Source organism: Ascaphus truei, chromosome 3 (assembly GCF_040206685.1).
Source record: "Ascaphus truei isolate aAscTru1 chromosome 3, aAscTru1.hap1, whole genome shotgun sequence".
Taxonomy (NCBI): Eukaryota; Metazoa; Chordata; class Amphibia; order Anura; family Ascaphidae; genus Ascaphus; species Ascaphus truei.
Genome location: NC_134485.1, coordinates 20,077,816 through 20,097,024, shown reverse-complemented (window position 1 = coordinate 20,097,024; position 19,209 = coordinate 20,077,816). Strand labels below are relative to the sequence as shown.

General features: G+C 42.2%; 1 protein-coding gene across 4 annotated transcripts in view; it reads right to left on the bottom strand.

The window, feature by feature from the left end:
• Positions 1-19,209, bottom strand: part of DSCAM (DS cell adhesion molecule) — a 587,331-nt gene that overhangs the window by 256,219 nt on the left and 311,903 nt on the right. For all 4 annotated transcript variants that reach the window (XM_075593710.1, XM_075593712.1, XM_075593711.1 and 1 more), the window contains exons 5-8: positions 12,728-13,006; positions 9,720-9,995; positions 2,275-2,571; positions 1,360-1,635 (exon numbers count right to left, since the gene is read on the bottom strand). In XM_075593710.1, coding sequence (XP_075449825.1) covers positions 1,360-1,635; positions 2,275-2,571; positions 9,720-9,995; positions 12,728-13,006 — 1,128 coding nt within the window. The remainder of the gene's footprint in view (positions 1-1,359; positions 1,636-2,274; positions 2,572-9,719; positions 9,996-12,727; positions 13,007-19,209) is intronic.

The window sequence follows — 19,209 nt, the reverse complement described above, 5'->3', positions numbered from 1 at the left end:
AAGTTAGGTCTTCATAATACCACTAGTTTTTTTTATACCCTGATACAGGTTTCTCAACATATTAGGACATATAAAATACACCAGTAAATGATACTGTAAGTACATACATCTAGTAGCCACACCAGCCCTGGTGACGAACAGATTCATAGTACTGTAAATTTGCAGCATCTTTTAAAGATGTTGCTCTGTACACAGCCTACGAAACATCTGTTCTGTATATAACTTTATAAAGTTCACAAAGCTTGTGCATTACAAATTGCTCATGTGTAACTATATCCTATGTTTGCAATTCATTTTTTTTTTTTTTAAAACTACCAAGATCTTTTTAGGGCCTTATAACTAAAATTGAATGATATGTCCCTTCGCTGTCTATCAAGAACCCGGTTTTACAGAAGCAGATGATTATTCATATTTGTTGCATATAGTACTGCAGAGTCTATAATTATAGATACATTTGATTACCAAAATAGTAGCATTTTAAGCTTCATAAAAATGAATTTGTGTTTCAGAGTTAATAGTTAATATGCAATACAAGTATGTACTCTTAGGTGAAAGTAGATTGTATTAATTTCTCTTTTCAAGACATGGGAAGAACTGTACAGGGATTACAATTATTTTGCCAACTATAACAGCTAGTTCATTAGACATTGGCATGATGGAATTTTGCTTTGGAATGGCCACTTCTAATACAGGTTATAAGCACCTGTATATGTACCACATGTTAATAGAACAATAGCAGGGTTCCATTTAAACTTGGTTTACCAGATATGAAGTCACCATCATTATATTAAAGGTGTGGACCATGCGTTGACGGTTATCTTTTCCATTATCCACGCTGCTCTTTACTGCTTTTGAACCACTGAAGTTTAGACAGACAATTATCCATCCATAACTAAATGTAATGCTTATTGTCAATGAATAGCAAAGGCAAATTAGTCCATGAAGCCCCCAAAATATATATTCACCTATTTTAACAGCATGACCAATTAAAATGTAACGTCTAATCCTTAACAGCAACTCTAGGACGGATCATAAGGTATGCATGAAAAGTGAGGCTTTTTTTATTTTTAAATAGAAAACCACCTAATTATTTATATCTATCCACAGTATATGCACCAATATAAATAGTTAGATACATGGTTAAATGAATGGTCATATTTCAGAAGACCAACTCCTCTCAGTTCAGATTAGATGAAATGCAACACTTGGACCGTTACCTTATTTGGCCCTAAATGACTAAACAATATCTTGTGCACCAACAAATTAAATGAGTTTATGAATTAGCAAGCCACATAAAAATCAATGTAACTTATCCAATGCTGGTGTGGCTCCCAGACAAGTAGGTGATGCTTAATTTACCTTTTACAGTTACATGAACACTCTGGCTTGTGGATAACTGAGGCTGGACAAGAACATTACATGTATATTCCCCTTCATCCACATCCTTCTGCACATCCGAGAGTTTTAATGTTCCATTGTTTTCAAAAGCTACTTGACGGTGGTTGAAAGGGAGAAGGTTTGAATTCTTATACCACTTGATGGAGTAGTAGGGATATCCAATCACACGGCAGTGAACATATGTGTCGCGCCCTGCTATTGCGGTGATGTTTTTCATTGGCCGAATACTTGCAGGACCTAGAAAAGCACAGGTAAGCACTAAATAATCCTAGATCATGTGAGAATACACTAAACGAAGATACATGATCATTCAGGACAATTTGTTTACAACAATACGTATTCTTAGTTTGCAAAAGCTTAACTACTTTCAATTTAAATCTTTTACTGTATGTAAAGGTAACTACACTTAAAATGCAGACTGACCGGTAAAAGTTGTGTTGGTATGCATGTTTTTGAGAAAAATAAACAGACTATTTTAAATAAGAATCTCATAAGAAAGAAAACTGAATACGTGAAGCTGCATTGTTCTGTAAAGAAAATACTTTCAAGTGAATAGATGGGATGAATAAAAAAAATAATAGTAATTAAAAGGACATACTACATTACACTGAACGAGGGGTGACTAAAAGAAAAAGCTGTGTTGAATCCAAAGAATATGACATATAGATAGGATATATAGGAATATACATACTGTAGGACACAGTAAGATGGTGCTCGCTCTATACATACTAATACAATTGATGGAAGGAAGCTCGTTAAGAGCACAGATGTGAAAGGATATGCTTGGCCATTTCCAACGCCATCGTCATGCATGCAAAATCCAATGTCACTGTAATGAGTTGTGTGTTTTTTTTGAGGAGCTGATTTGACAAGCACCTCTTACGTTTATTCGAGCCTGGTACAGGACGACTCCTGCAGAGTTGTTGGCAGTGCAGCGGTAGACTCCACCATCTCGGACCTGAGTGTTGGTGATGTTCAGGTAACTGAGAACATTGCCCTCCGAGGTGATGATTTGACTAATTCGATGGTTGCCATTTTTGATAATGGGGTCATCATCCAGAGTCCAGGTGACTGTAGGAAGAGGGGTGCCCTTCACGTTGCACACGAGGGAGACGGGTTCTCCGGGACTCACCACTTTTTCACTAAAGGCAGAAATAATTTTGGGCGTTCCATCTAGAAACAACAAAACAAAGAAACATCAGAAGCAAACTCATCATAAAACATTCTGAGAACCTTATAATGTGGGTAAAATAGTATCATAGTATAAGTAGTCACTATTAATGTTTATATAACCCCAACCACACAACACATTGGAATACTCATGAGCAGTGCTCGACAAACCCGGTCGCCAACTCGCCAGCTGCGATCGGATATTGGCTCGTGGCCAGTAGCTTTTCCCCTGCTCTGCAAAAACAAAATCCCCTGCTCGAAAAAAAAAAAAAAACCCTCTGGCTGTGACGCGGCTTGGAGTTGCCAGGACTTCAAACCGCCCTTCCTTCTCTGCACGGGTAAGTAATGGGGGGGGGGGGGTTGGGGGTGCGCGCGCGCGTGCATCTGCTGCTCCTCCTCCTATATATCCTCCTGTGTAATTGTGTCACCTCCTGCTTACAAGACCTGCACTGATCCGGTCATGGAGAGGATTGTGGACAGATGCTTGAGGTGGGGGGGAATTTAATGCACTGTAATAAATATTTATATATACTGTACTGGTGTTTCTCCCCCCTTCCTCCGGCGCTGCCCGCTGCCCGCGCGGCTCAGGTGCTTCACCCCCGCTCCCTCCGGTGCTGCCCGCGTGGGTCGGGTTTCACTCCCCCCTCCCTCCGGTGCTCCCGCTGCCCACGCGGCTCGCTTGTCACTCCCCCCTCCCTCCGGTGCTCCCGCTGCCCACGCGGCTCGCTTGTCACTCCCCCCTCCCTCCGGTGCTCCCGCTGCCCACGCAGCTCGCTTGTCACTCCCCCCTCCCTCCGGTGCTCCCGCTGCCCGCGCAGCTCGGGTGCTTCACCCCCCTCCCTCCGGTGCTCCCGCTGCCCGCGCAGCTCGGGTGCTTCACCCCCCTCCCTCCGGTGCTCCCGCTGCCCGCGCAGCTCGGGTGCTTCACCCCCCTCCCTCCGGTGCTCCCGCTGCCTGCGCGGCTCGGGTGTCTCTCCCCCCCTCCCTCCGGTGCTCGTGTGTCTCTCCCCCCCATCCCTCCGGTGACCGCGCGGCTCGTGTCTCTCCCCCCTCCCTCTGGTGCCCGCGCGGCTTGGGTGTCTCTCTCCCCTCCCTCCGGTGCTCCCGCTGTCCACGCGGGGCGGGAGGTAGTAGCAGGGTGTTTGTGTGTGTGTGTGTGTGTGTGTGTGTGTGTGTGTGTGTGTGTGTGTGTGGGAAAGAGAGAGGGGTATGGGAGAGAGAGAGAGAGAGAGAGGGGGGTATGGGGGAGAGAGAGAGAGAGAGAGGGGGGGTATGGTAGAGAGAGAGAGAGGGGGGTATGGGAGAAAGAGAGAGGGGTATACGAGAGAGAGGGAGAGAGTGTATGGGAATGAGGGAGTGTGTGTATGGGTATGAGAGAGTGTGTGTATGGGTATGAGAGAGTGTGTATGTGTGTGTGTATGAGAGAGAGAGAACGTGTAGGACACCAGAGGTACCCAGTCACCCCCCACCCAGTCAGTCAGTCATCCCCCCCACCCAGTCAGTCAAAAGTCAGTCACCCCCCCCCCACCCAGTCAGTCAAAAGTCAGTCACCCCCCCACCCAGTCAGTCAAAAGTCAGTCACCCCCCCACCCAGTCAGTCAAAAGTCAGTCATAGTCTGTCATCCCACCCCCTGCCCAGTCATCCCACCCAGTCAGACAGTCAGTAATCCCCACCAAGTCAGACATCCCATCACCCCACCCCCCCAATCACCCCACCCTCCCAATCACCCCACCCCCACAATCACCCCACCCCCACAATCACCCCACCCCCCAATCACCCCACCCCCCAATCAATCACCCCACCCCCCAATCAATCACCCCACCCAGTCACCCCACACCCCCAATCACCCCACCCCCCCAATCACCCCACCCCCACAATCACCCCACCCCCCCCAATCACCCCACCCCCCAATCACCCCACCCCCCAATCAATCACCCCACCCCCCAATCAATCACCCCACCCAGTCACCCCACACCCCCAATCACCCCACCCAGTCACCCCACACCCCCAATCACCCCACCCAGTCACCCCATCCCCCCACAGTCACCCTCTCTCTGTCTCTCACCCTCCGTCTCTCTCACACTCTCTCCGTCTCTCTCACACTCTCTCTGTCTCTCTCACCTTCTCTCTCCGTCTCTCTCACCCTCTCTCTCCGTCTCTCTCACCCTCTCTCTCCGTCTCTCTCACCCTCTCTCTCCGTCTCTCTCACCCTCTCTCCGTCTCTCTCACCCTCTCTCTCCGTCTCTCTCACCCTCTCTCTCCATCTCTCTCACCCTCTCTCTCCGTCTCTCTGTCTCACAATCTGGATCTGGATATCTTATTTACCCTGGATATCTTAACTGCCCTACACTACACCGAAATAACCTATACTGCTTTCTTCCAGATCTGACTCAAGCTTCACACGGGAGACATCGGAACCCCCCCTAACCCAGAAGACAGGTAGGGAACACATCCCCTCCAATGTATAACATTGCGGGAATGAGGGTACCTGGACATTGACGGACTGCAGATCAGGTAAGATCCCAGGCGGGATTGCTGCTTTAAATATTGTGAAGTGGGGACGTCCAGACACTGGTTAAGGGGTTCAGGAAACTAGTCATTCACATCTGGCTTTTTTTCTAGATTTGACATTTATACACAAGGACTAATTGTAGTATAATGTAATACAATAAATAAACTTATGTCAAAAACGAATGTTCTTACTAGGAATTTATTCAATTTATTTCATTTATGGTTTTTTTAAATGCGGGGCTGGGGCGGGATTAGAGGCGGGGTTGGGGGCGGGACTAGGGGCGGGACTAAAGGCGGGGTTGGGGCGGGACTAGGTGGCGAGTAGATTTTTTGGTTCGGCGAGTAGATTTGTGGGTGATTTGTCAAGCACTGCTCATGAGCACACAATGCGGAAAAGACCATAATCTTCACGCCTGAAAAGGACAATTTTAGCCAAAAGGTCTCCAAAACCAAGCTCTATAATGGCTTACTTCTCTCACCTCTCATTCGGTGTCCCTATCATTCCCTCCTCACTCATTGCAATGTGTATGTGCCTCCGTGCTCTATTTTGAGAATTCCTCTGCAACCCTTACTGTATATTTTGATCTGACATTCCAAAAATATAATGATTTAAAGACCCACATCACATAGTAATGAAAAAAGTTGTGCCCTGAATTAATTATGTGGCATTGCGTTCCACAGCAATTCAGTTATATAGTTAGTTAGTTACATGCTGCCACATACTGGTTGGAATCACCCAATGATTGTATAAGTAAAATAAAAAAACAGTCTGGGTCATATTTACTCAGGAGTGCCCTGTACTAAATGTATCATAGAACAATTATTTTTTTTTCCCTTTCATACAAGTGGTGCAGAATTTTGGTCTAGAATTACCCAATTTTACCTCAATACATATGTCCCTACTGTATATCTCCTTGGGGTCTACTTCTCAAGGCAACTTTAGAGAAATAGTGACGTACACATAGGCACTTTTATCGGGCTCCAACTTGTGATGTCACATAGCATACTGGAATTATTCAAGTGAAACGCACTGAGAATTATTACTAACCACTCAAAACACAGACCTGGCTTTTCCTCCCTTCTGCCATACAAAAGATTGAATGAAGAAGAGAGCCGAGATGAAGAAGACAGGTACTGTATGTCACGAGCAATAGAAAAACAGAAGGATTCGCAATGAACCACAATGCACTCAAGTCTGTCCGATGCTTCCAGTGTCATCAATAACACTGCACGTTGCCTAATATCACGACTCGTTAAACAGAGCTTTCACAAAATAAAACTCAGAATAAGTTAAACATTTGATGGCATCCATTGAAATTTGAAAATGAGCCACACAGTACATTGGGAATCCTGAAATAGGTGAACATGCACAGACAGGCTAAAAACGTCACATTTTTCAGCTCGTCCTTGCAGGGTTATATATTCATGTTCTGGTACGTTTCATATTTATTGTTGTTCCTGATAAGCGAGCCAGAGAAAATACATAGGTGTTGTATACTGTATGTGTTTTCCTTTTTGTCTTTTATAGAACATTTCCTACGCTGCGTTGCTTATCAAAGGCACTTAACGCACCGCACAGTGAAAACATGAAATGTGGTGAGATCTTGATTTAGAGACAGAACTAGGCTCATTTCTATAATTGGCACAGGATTTGTCTCAGTTTCCCAGCGGAGGACGATCATCAAAGAAACGACTTGAACAATTGCAGTGCTTGCCTGGAAGAAACCCAGCGTTGCTTCTTCTAACCTTCAGCTGCAGACCCTCAACATTTCACACAACTGTATTTCATACTGTACTTTACACTTAATTATCCAAATAAAACATTTACAAGACTTCTAAGATCTTGTTGCAACGCTGCCATCTACATCGTTGTTTAATAAAAGTTATATTCAAATCTTTTTCATCAAAACGTTTTTTCCCGGAACCGGCTGTCTTAGATGTATTTTTATTTTATTTTTATCTTCATGCTTTTAACAACGCGACAAGGAATATAACCTTGTCCTCCTCTCTCCTTCCCCCTGTTTCTCTATGATATAATACGGTTATATTCCTCATAATACAAGGGGGGGAAAGGTACGTTTGCAATGACCAAATACGTAATTACATATTAGTTGTATGTACTTATTCATTTCTGTATTCAAGAAAGAAAAAGGGCTAAAGTAGTGGTTCTCATCTCCAGACCAAGCCCCCCACCCTCCCAACAGGTCAGGTTTTCGGGATATCCCTACTTCAGCACAGGTGGCTCGATCAGTCCCTGCTTCAGCACAGCTGGCACAACCAGAGGTTCAGTCGAAGACTGAGCCTCTGATTAAGCCACCTGTTCTGAAGCTGGGATATCCTGAAAACCTGACCTATTGGGGAGGGGTGGGGGAGGGGGTCTTGAGAACTGGAGTTGAGAACCACTGACCTAGGGAGTCCATTTAAAAAATGGATTGGTAGCTCAAAGTGACTCCTATCAGCAGCTCATTTGCATGTGACTCACTACCCAGAATCCCTGTTTGCAGCTAAGCCACATGACAATGGGGTGAATGAAGGGAACCTGTGTAAAACACGCAGATCGCACGTGCGTTCTGTATCTTGGCAGCTTTGAATGAAAGTGACACTTTTTTTCCGTAGACATTTTTTTTTCTTTTCTTAGTGAGACCAGAGAACGTATGAAATCTTTCCTGCTGCCTGACTGAACACCCACACTCTCCCAACATCATTATAGATTATCAATATGCTCTCTAGGCTTTCTGAGTCACAAGAGATGGTTGCCGAGGTAACTGGGCCAAAGCAGATAATCTCTTCATTCTATACAAATAAGGTAAAAATAGTGACCGTGCAATGCAGCATCATTACCAGGAGGTCTTCCTATAAACTAATCTCTCCTCTACGAGACCAAGATACTGTATGAAACACTGTGCTCGATCCCCAAAAGGATCTACAAATTTTTAAGAAAATGTCACATCACAATTAAAACTTGCACATCATTTGTCAAATGTTTGCAATACAAATAGCCTCTAAAACAAATTGGGCCTTGGTTAGGAATGATGGATTCAGTTTTGGCCAATGGACGGACGTTACAAGCCATCTTTGGGGAGAAAGGAGGACAAGAGCAACGGGGAAGGAAAGGAAATACAAGTAAATTGGAAGAAACTCTATCAAATCGGTAAGTAAACACAAGTAAAGAGTTCAAAAAAAAAATTTTTTAAGTATTTTTTTTTTTTGCCAAAGATTTAAAATATATTTCTGGCCCCTCCCTTACATTTAATCCCACCACACGGGGATAATGGGAAGCAGAAAAAAAATCCCATATTGTCCTCCATACATTGCAGAAACCGGTCCTGTTTTTGAAATTTTGTAAGGACCATATGGGAATCTTCACAAATGATGTTGGCCATAGTGGTACCTGACCCTCAGACATTTTGCAAATAGTATCACTGTAGTTGCTCTATGTACAGTAAGAGATGTGTGCAGAGGTACAAGTAATGGAGACCGATTAGGGTGAAATTATATATCTTGGCTTTATTGCGCCTGTTCCTTTAACAAGGAAAAACATTCAAAAACAAAACAAAATAAAGGCCTACTTCACTTTGGAGAATAACTAAACCCTTACTGCAGCCCTTTCTAACTGGGTGGGTAGCTAAGCTGGTTACCACCCTAAACACACATGCACGCACGCACGCATGCACACACACACAACACGCATGCACACACACACAATATCACATTTTAAGTTATGGTGGGTGAAAAAGACAACAAAAACCCTCCACCGTTAGCATATAGCCAATAAAGAATATCACTTGTGAGCACATTCACATGTCTCAGACAGGTCTGCAACCCTGCCTTTCAATCATTATCACCTAGAATACAGTACTCCCACTGCAGCAACGGATTCTGGGAAATGACATGTAAATGAGCACACAATGTGTCACCTTTTACCTGGAATATCCATTCACACGGAGCCCATTTAAGCTGATGTATCGCCAATCACACAGCTTTTACGCACAGCATGGGACTAGCAAAGCAAGTACAAACCACTCACAGACATGTTTCAACCTTGATGGGTATCATCAGTGTGAGGTTGGTTTATACTTGCCTTGAAATATTTCTAAGCTGGGTAGGTTTACCATATCACATTTTAAGTTATGCGTCCCCCCTGTGTCCCGTTCCCTGCGCTTGCCCCCCCCCCTCTCGAGTGACCCAGCGTCAAATGACACAGAGGGTCATGTGACCCCGCAGCGTCATTTGATGCAGCATTGTCATGGCGACGTGACCAGAAGCCGGCTGAATCCCGGTAAGTTGAGGTTGCCGAGGCCTCGTGCGGTTCCCTGGCATTTAATTTAAATGCCTCAGAGAAGCACACGGGGCAACTACAACCGCCCACACCGCCCCAGAAAAATCCCCCCAGTTTGCACACCCATGAAGTAGACCATGCACCATTTTAGTAGCCCTTGATTGCACAATCTCCAATTTATGTCCTTTTGGAGGCATGTTCTCCAGACTATATGATTTTTAGCAACAGTGGTAAGATAAACTTAAATGGTGTCTCACTGATGAAAATCAATAATTGATCATTAAAAATAAAATGTTAAGCTTATAACGCCCGAAGTTTGAATTTCCTTTGCCGTTTGACCACTTTACAAGCAACACTCACCTTCCAGTACCACCTGAACATGATCTTGAGCAGACATCTTATCTTTGCGCACAAAACACTGGTAAGCACCACTGTCACTTTTTGCCATTCCATCCATTACGAGGGTTTCACGGTTAACACCGGTGAACCGAACATTATTTCCAGCATTAACAATTTCACCATTCCGGTACCAGGAGAGCTCAGGGTCATCGGTTCCAGTTACACTACAGGACAATGAAACCTGACTTCCAACGCTGCTCTTAACTTTCCGTGGATTAATTGTTACCTTCAGTGATTCTGCAAAATAGGAGAATGAAAAGTTTAGGTAAGTAATAAAACAATAACAGACTCATTAATACACATTGGTGAGTTAGGCTATGCTAAAAACAGAATATCAATATACTGTAATGTGGGTATATTTCTTAAAGTGGCTATAACCCCTCTATAAAGTACTTAAAGGGCTTAAAATCCCTCTCTGGGGCTTTTACACCAGCAGCAGCATTAGAGGTATCTCAGAGCAGGGGAATTTAAATGAACACGGTTCTGCTCTGGCGACCCTTGCTTCCCACTTTTTTTTTTTTTTTTAAGCAATGCTGCTTTAAGATCCCCATTCTAAATACAGCTCAACCCTGTTATAACGTGATCCGTTACAATGGGAATCCGCTTATAACGCGATACAGGCGTGGCTCCCAATTTTTGTACTTATGAATACTTTACAACACGATTCTTGGTATCTTAAACACTTTATTGTACAATGCATACAATGGTACATTATTTCTAACGCGACCTGCTTATAGTGCGATGTGATTCTTTGGACCCCAAGCACAGCGTTATAAGAGGGTTGAGCTGTAGTAGGGATTATTTGAAACTGTTTTATGGCATAGCACCGCTTAGTAATGGGCCTAAACGTTTTGGGAGTTGGAAATAAACTGAGAATGTCATGGATGACATGTAAATGAACTAGGCGGAGTTGTCCATTATTGTCTCTTCTAATCTAGTTGAAATGGAAAATACTATTATACCCCCATTCACATTTTAGATATCAACAACATTACACGATGTATTGTGTGCTCTATTTTAAAACAATACCCATTAGAGTATTGTTTTATTTTATTATCATCTTTACAATTTGTGAGGAGGTGTGCACCATTTCTAGGACCTCTGTATCTCTTGCACACTGTGCTACAAACCACCCATTATCTAAGGATATTTCCCTGGTAGCACCCTCTCAACCAAAACTTTGGGATATTTCCAGCGAGGTTCTCCCCTCTTTTTTTCTCTTCTAATCTACATACTAATAGACCTGGCTGCAAATCATGAGACCTATTTTTCCTCCAAATTGTAGGCATTAAAACACCATCTACATGCATCGTGGAATATAACAAGATATGGCTTTATACATGTAATATTTAATAAAGGATTTCTGAACCGCAAACAATTAATTTGATACCCATATCATTAATGGGCAATCAATGTGTTTTCTTAGTGTCAACGAAATTAAAATAAATATTACCCTTTAAACTTCAAAACATAAAAAGAGTACATCTATGATTCCTGAATAGTTGACTTTGCAGCAAGGAATTGTCCAAAGCCAAACTTACTGGGAAATGCCATGCATGTTGGCCTGTACACACTGGATTTCAAAATCAATGATTTTACCAACTGTACATACAATTTTATTATGGAACCTTGGGCGTCTCCATAATATGTTAGACAAACAAAATATAATTCAGCTATTTCCAAATTTCTACATTCATACTGTTAGTATCTTTTCATAAAAGGGAAGATGCATAAAACCTATTACCGGTGACAACTCAGAAATGTTTTATATAAAATGATTGAAAGAAACTCCTGATCTGATCCTGAACTTTCCACTGTAGTCGATACCATACGTCAAAACATAAACCTTCACCTATTTAGAGTAACTGCATAAAATAAACACGTATTCCTTTGTAGATTTCATCTAATATAACATTAAACTGTTTTCTTTTTAATTAAAAACTAATTTAAAGTATCAGTCTCAGAACAATTAAATTATGAAAAACATTCAACAATTATCAGATAACTTAATTGAGTTGTGACGTACTGTATATGGCCTTTCGCATTTCCAGCAATGGAATAATTGCAATAGGCAAGTCCCAAAACATACTACAATTGAAGTAATGTACACGTTACTTGATAATTAAAGAAACAATTTAATTGTGACTTGCATCAACTATCAGAAAAGTCTCCCACTTGCCACATTATTTGACATTAAAAGGAAAGCTACATCAGCTATAAAAAAAGCTTCTGGACAATAACGGCATTATTTCAACAAGTTTGGTGAATATAATTTTGCGTTATAAAATAACAGTATCTCGGGTGTCATAATACACTTATCATGGTCCCGTCTCATACTTTATTGAAGGATTTGGGGGCAGATGTAATTTAGGAAGAGGTTGAAACCCGTCTTCAATTTGGAGTTGCAGCCTGACCACAAACTTATTTTAGAATATTGTGAATACAGTGCTTCATGACAAGCAACAAATTAAAACAGATGTGTAGACGTGAATGCAGATAATGACATTTGGGTTAAAAAAAAAAAAAAAAAGATCTCCTTCAAAGATGAAAATAAAACAGTATGCCAAACATTGCTCATCAATCAATCAACATCAGGTGCCTTGATCTCATGAGTTATGATAAAGGAGTTTTCAAAAAGATATACAAAATGGAAACTATCTGATAGTACAGGGAATGGAACAGTTTTCATTAACCTTGTCTAATCAAAAACCGAATGCAAATCTATTTTTTACCATTTGCCTTTCTCACCCTCCACAATCTTCTCATGACACTTTCATAGCACCGGTCATCAGCTTACTTAGATGCCCCAAAAAGGAATACATTTAAGTAATCCGTACAGTATATGTCCCCATGTTTCAATTAAGAACTCATTGCCTCAGTGATTATAATCCAGTAAAACATGTCCAATAAAAACAAAAATGGAGAGGAAAAAAATATATTGTTTCTTACGATTTACATATTACACTTACGTTTTACATACAAGGAGCCCATCACCTCAGCATTCCCATAGTTGTTCCACACTTCACAAACATAGCTGCCAGAATCAGACGGCCTTGTGTTTTCAATCAGCAAACCAATAATAGTCTGCTGAAATCGGCTGTCTGGCTCAATGAGAACATTATCCTTTAGCCAACGGTACTTTGGTATAGGGTGTCCAGATGCTTTGCAAGGAAGCTCCACTCGTTGTCCTGCCATGGCTTTGCGATGCTCAAACCCATCAAGAATAGATGGGGCTGAATTAGCCGGATCTGGAAGTATATCAAGTTTACAATTTAACGTTTCGCACTTCCTGAAATACACACTAGGCTCTACATATTTCTGAACGGGTCAGTCATTAAAATTCGCAAACAATGACTTGGTCATCTTTCTTCCCCTGTCCACTTTTCAACCTTCCATCCTTCTTGATCATGGACATTTATTGAATGGTCTGCCACTATATAGGATTACCTTATGCCTTCATCAAGCATTATTTTAGTGTATTTCAATCAGACACCTCTGCAAGGTGTATCTTCCATGCACTCACAACTTTTTAATAGTAGTTGCAAAATGGTGGAAGTGAGAGAACAAACTGGTAATATGGTGATCGCATCCTGGTGCAGAAGGGATGAGAATCCAAATCATCTGCAGCATCAATCAAGGAGAGTAATCTGCCACACACAATGAGACTACTAGAGTCGCAAATACATTTTGAAGTATTTATTAACAGAGGGAAGCACATTATTTCAGGGAGATCCCTTAATAAAGTGTTTAATTCAAGGACGTCCTTAGAATTTTCCATACAATCTCCTGATGCCCACTACCTCGGAAACCTAGGGCTTCCACCTAGACATTTTTTTCCACTGCCATATCCGCAGATTTAATGTTTCTGAAACATACTAGTACACAGAAATGGACATATAAAAGCCTATTTTGAATGTACAAACAATAGCGACCCACACTGCCATGGCACCGTGTTATGGGTTTGCCTTCTTTTTGAAACCTTACCACCTGGCTGTAGGACTCAGCAAAAACATGCTTTTTAATGCACATATTGAGGCTCACAGTCAGTCCAGGAATATTTGCGTGCATTGTGGCTTTGAGGTGGTTCCAAGAAAGCCAAGAGCGTCTATTTCCCTTATGGGCTAGAAGCAGCTCCGAAGAATCTCGACTCCAAAGCCTGGGAAAACCCATCACAGGTACATGGCGAGGAAAGAATGCTAGATTAGGCGAAAATGATGTGGGTGAGAATGGCATAATGTGGGAGAGAGTGGTGGCATGCAGTGAAAGAAGAAAGGTGTGAGCACAATGAAAGGGCAAAGCGAGAGTAGGAGACAATGGGGAAAATATAGGAGAATGATATAGTGTACGAGAGAAGAAATCCATAATGTGGGAGATAGGGTGTAGGGGGCACGGTATCTGCCTATATCTGCTTGTTGGGTATTCACAGAGTAACTTCATTCAGAAAGAAAAGGAGCCTCTAGAATGTGTTTATGAAAAATGTATTTTATTTTTAGAATACAATTATTTATAAGCATGAGTAACTAAACATTGTGTGTAGAAGGGACGCATGATGGCTCTAGTGTACATACATGACCATGAGGGTTTCCATTGTGGATTAGCATAGAAGAGACTTTGGAGCACTGCCATGAAAAGGATTAGATAAGCATATAGTTCTTGTACAGTAGATACCAGAGCTCCTGGGCAGACCCGCTGCTGTCCTTTGTACAGCATATAGTTGAAAGGTAAGTGAAATGGGCACTTCGGATTTGTTCAAAATAATCTTATATGGAGTCATGGTTGAAACCGAAGAACTACAGAGCTTCTCAAGCCATATCCTTGAGAAAGGCTGCAGTTAGAGCTGAAATGTTGGCTCAATAAAAGATTATTTTGAACATACACCATCTGAAGTGCCCACTTCACTTACCTTCTATTTTGGATTGACATTGACAACTGGTGACTTGAATTTTGACAGGAACTTTTTATTTATTATTTTAAGAAACTAAAGATGGCAGCCCTTTTAGGACCTGTATTTTACAATAAAGCGTTCAAATTTTTTTTATTGTAGCTCCCGTAGTAGAAATGTGTGAATTTTCCCAAGTTCATTTAGCTTGAAATATGGGTTTTGAAGGAGAGGGGAGATACAGTAGAGATTTAGTACCGTATCCATTGACTATACCTCCCAAAACACTCATCTATACAACATCTAAAGACATAACGGTTAACACACCTGAGAAATAAACTAATTTAAATATACACATAACTTACTTTCCATGTATGTCTCCCATGTGTTTTATAGTTATTATAGGTGCGTTTTTGGAGTTATATAAAGTAAGTCAATGGATACTCGACTAAATTGGTCTCTCCTTTCTCTACTATAAAGTCCATATTTCAGGCTATGGAGATTTTTACTAAGCAATCTGCTTACTAACCTATTTTATTTTTTAAAGATTGGAAAATATTTGTTTTTCAGAAGGTTCATAAATTTGGGTGAAATGTTTGCACGGCTCTATTGCCCAGTCTTTATACATGCCAACCAATTCCAGGTCAACAGTGTGATTAAGTTCTGGTTCAGTTCTTCTTAAGATCTACTCTACAAAAGTTCCAACTGTCCAGAAAGTGGGAATCTATCATCGGATTTAGAACTGGATTGAGTAGGCAGGTAAAGTATTCTTGTTTGGATCATCTCGACTCCTTTATACTCCCGGAGATGGGATCTAGTCTATTACTGCATGCATTACTTCATGGAACTCCTCAAGCTTACCCATGCAGCCATGAAATCAAAAGTCACAACAATTGTACAGATCAGCAATTTAACCATTCTTTTTGATGTTTGTTTATTTTACATAAAGAGAGCACTTTAACATTCTGTAATCAGAGAGGAAGGCTCAAATAAAATGAGGCCGGTTTTAACTTGTACTGTGAATAAAATGAATGTTTTCCGAGTCTTACTGTATACCAGTTGTCCTTTAATCAACTTATCTATGGATATAAAACGTATGTGAATGAACAGTGCCGAGTTCTCATTACCAAAAGCACTGCAAATAGTATATGTGAATATGCGTTTTATGAATCATGCTGTGGGTATTGTTAGCATGCATAATAAAGAGTCATTCAAGTAGTAATAGATATTGTGTAGGAAGTAAGGTTATACCAGGTCACTGCAGCTCCAGAGAATCAGGTTAACCACCTGCACAATTGTTTCCAAAGCATTTCTAGATATAGCACTGTGAATATACAGCCACAAAGGATTTCACAGCCAGAATAAAGAATGTGAATTATTTAATAGGGCTCGTCCCAGTGACCTAACTTACACTTGCTAAATTATTTCAATATGTACCAGTTACTTTAATTGTAAGGAAATCTAATGACATTTCGAGAAGCGTGCAGTAACTTGTGAAGGAACAATGTATTGTGGATGCTGAAATAACAACCCGTACAAGTGGCAACTTTCACATTGGATAACATTGTAAATTAGAAAGCAACATGCCAAAACCATAGCACAAAAGGAAAAACATAGGCACTAAATTATATTTAACTTTTAAATTAAAAACAAAAAGTTTGACAAAATACCGCCTTTTTGACTTTTTATGGCAGATGCACTTCCCATCTCCGAGAAGGTGTCGATCTAACACCTCTTCATCTCATCCTGACTCACTATCTAAAGATGTTCATACGTTTCAATGTCACCCTTTTTCTCACAGAAAAGTAAATTACATTTCAATCATTTTTAGTCAGTTTGCCTAGTGTCAACAGTCAATGTGCCTACAACTTTCTCTTAATGCCACTTGTCTGCTAGACTTGTTACACTTCCTTAATGTGGAGCCTATAAATAGGATCCAACCACCATGTGCTTGTGTGTTTGGGGAGCGGGTGTGGACACATACAGGCATGTTTGTGCATCTAGAGGGAGCGCTACCAATAGATACACATACTGTACTAGTCTTGACTAGATCACTCAATTAATTATATTGGCAAGAGAGGGGGGTTGGGAAGGTGGTCATTGTGGCAAAGTGTGTGGTGGCAGCAAGAGAACACTAATAGTGAGTGGCAGTGGGACCACAGAGAAAGTAACATCTAACCTAAAAAAGCAGCAGTTGTGCTTAACCCTCGGCAGCAGCTTTCTTGTAACAGAAAGGAAGGTTTTGCCAAAATTATGGTTATCCTCAGGTGAAGACAGAGGTCACCACCAGGGTGGAACAGGTCATCAGCAAAGAACTGCAAGTTTTGACATCACTTGAAGTAGCTTAGAGAGAGTCGCTTTCCATGATGAATTGAGCACACGTTTGTGCTGATGTAAGGGAATGGTGTTCTGCTGAGGATAAGAGGTAGTTGACTGAAAGTGGACAGGTTTCAACATCCGCGTGTGCAAGTGCATGAGCAGAACAAACTGTAAAGGAAGGGTCAGAGTCTCAGACATCCGCAGCAAGTGAAGGTGATGATCGTGGTGATGGGCACATTACTCTGCGAGCAGCAGGCAGCATTGGCCACCAGAGTTAACAGCATTAGTGCTCCAATTATTTGCAGTAAACTGAAAAACAACATTGGCATAGCTACATCAATACCTCACTAGACCAACATCAAAAAAGTGCACACAATGTTGGGCAACTACAGTCAACATAACGTCATTTATCATCCTCATCAAAGAGTGTATGGCCCTGTTTGTGGCAATGAGGTTACAGCCAAGAAAATCTTAGCCTTAGAAAGAACAGCACACAATATTATCCAACGTATTACTGCCGAGGTGGAGGAGTATGATCTTGATGATGAATACAGTATGGGTGTGGTGGGTGAAGCAGAGATAGCTCAAGCAGCAGCAGGAGGACAGCTTCTAGAATGCTCCTTAGACCAGCAGCAACATCTACGTCTAGTCAGGGCAACTTTCACCACGACTCTTCAAGTACACTGCCATCAAGAGATTGGAGGTTTCTGTGGGGGTTTTTAGTAGGCGGGTGAAAGTGGTGACTCATCTGTCTACCTCTGCAGGTGTAAGGCACATGATAAGGCAAGAAGGCAAATTAGGAAAGGAGGACACAGGAAATAACACATCTTGGGGTGGCTAAATTCCTTGTACAAGTTGATCAGATGACTCAGAGTTTTGATGGCATCATGATCAAAATGTACTTGGTAGCAATAGTAAGGATGAGGAGGAGGTTGTGCATGTACTATATGTATGTATCGCTTTACTTATATAGCATGCACATGGTAGTCAGCACTTCACAAGAGACAATACGGTCAAGGGAATTATTAATACAATAAGTGCAGCAAACAAAATCCGACGAGAGAAAAGGAAAGCCCTGCCCTGGTGTACAATCTAAGTGGTATGATGGGAGACTTGCAGAGACAGCAGGTGAGGTAGTAAGTGCAGCAGATGGCAGTGCTTGGCCACAATGGTTGGTAGGAGCGTCTATGGGTGTGACCCCGTAGCCATGAGTGCAGGCTGTTGCAGGGGTGCGCAAACTGGGGGGCGCAAGATTTTCCGGGGGGGGGGGGGCATACAGAGTCCCTGCGCTCTTCCCCATGCCATTTAAAGTAAATGTCGGGGGATCGCGCGAGGCCTCTGCAAATTCCCTTACCTCGTCTTGGGCGACGCAGCACCATGGCAACGCGGCGGCATTTGACCCTGTGGCGTCATTTGTTGCCAGAGATAAGGTAAGGAGGTGGGGGGGGGGCCTAGCAGGGAGGGAGAGCAGGCAGGGTGGCGCAGGGAGAAAAGTTTGCACACCCCTGGGCTATTGAAATGCTTCCTTTAAGAGGTGCGTTTATAACTTTGACTTAAAGGTGGGGAGAGAATGTGCTTGGCGTATACGCAGTGTGAGGAAGTTCCTCAGATAAGGTGCAGTGAGGCAGAAAGGTTTAAAGCCAGAGATACATAGCAGTAGAGGTAAAACTGGGGGAAAGCAGAAAGTTAGGAGCGAAGAGCAGGAGACAAAGCAGGGACATAACGAGAGATCGAAGCTGATATGCAGGAAGGAGCAGACGAGTGGAAAGCATTAAAAGGTAAACAGCAGAACTTTGTAGGTGATCCAAAACTAGGTTTCGAGGTTAGAGAGAGCAGCTAAGAGGAGGGCGAGGGGAATGAGTGGTGGTGAATGATAGGATGGTCAGGGAGTGGAAGGCAAGAGAGAATCAGAAAGGGAACAGTTTTTTGTAAGACAATGTCTAAATAGTGATATCCTTGTAGGTGCTGGAATCAGCCATTGGGGAAGGCCAAAGGAGGCAGCTAGATAGAGAAGTGAGATGCCCAGGAGACTAAGGGATCATTAATTTGACAGTTGAAGTTCCCCATTAAAAGAATAGGAGAGTCAGAGGAGAAAAAGGATTGAGAGGTAGATGAGAGAGAGAAAGAAAAAAAAGCTGGACCGCATGGACCTCACATGAAGTAAATGAAACAGATGGAGGCATAGAGCGGAGCTGATATCGGCAGCAGGAGGAGAGGATATCCACCACTCCACCCCGCCATTGGTGTGTGAGA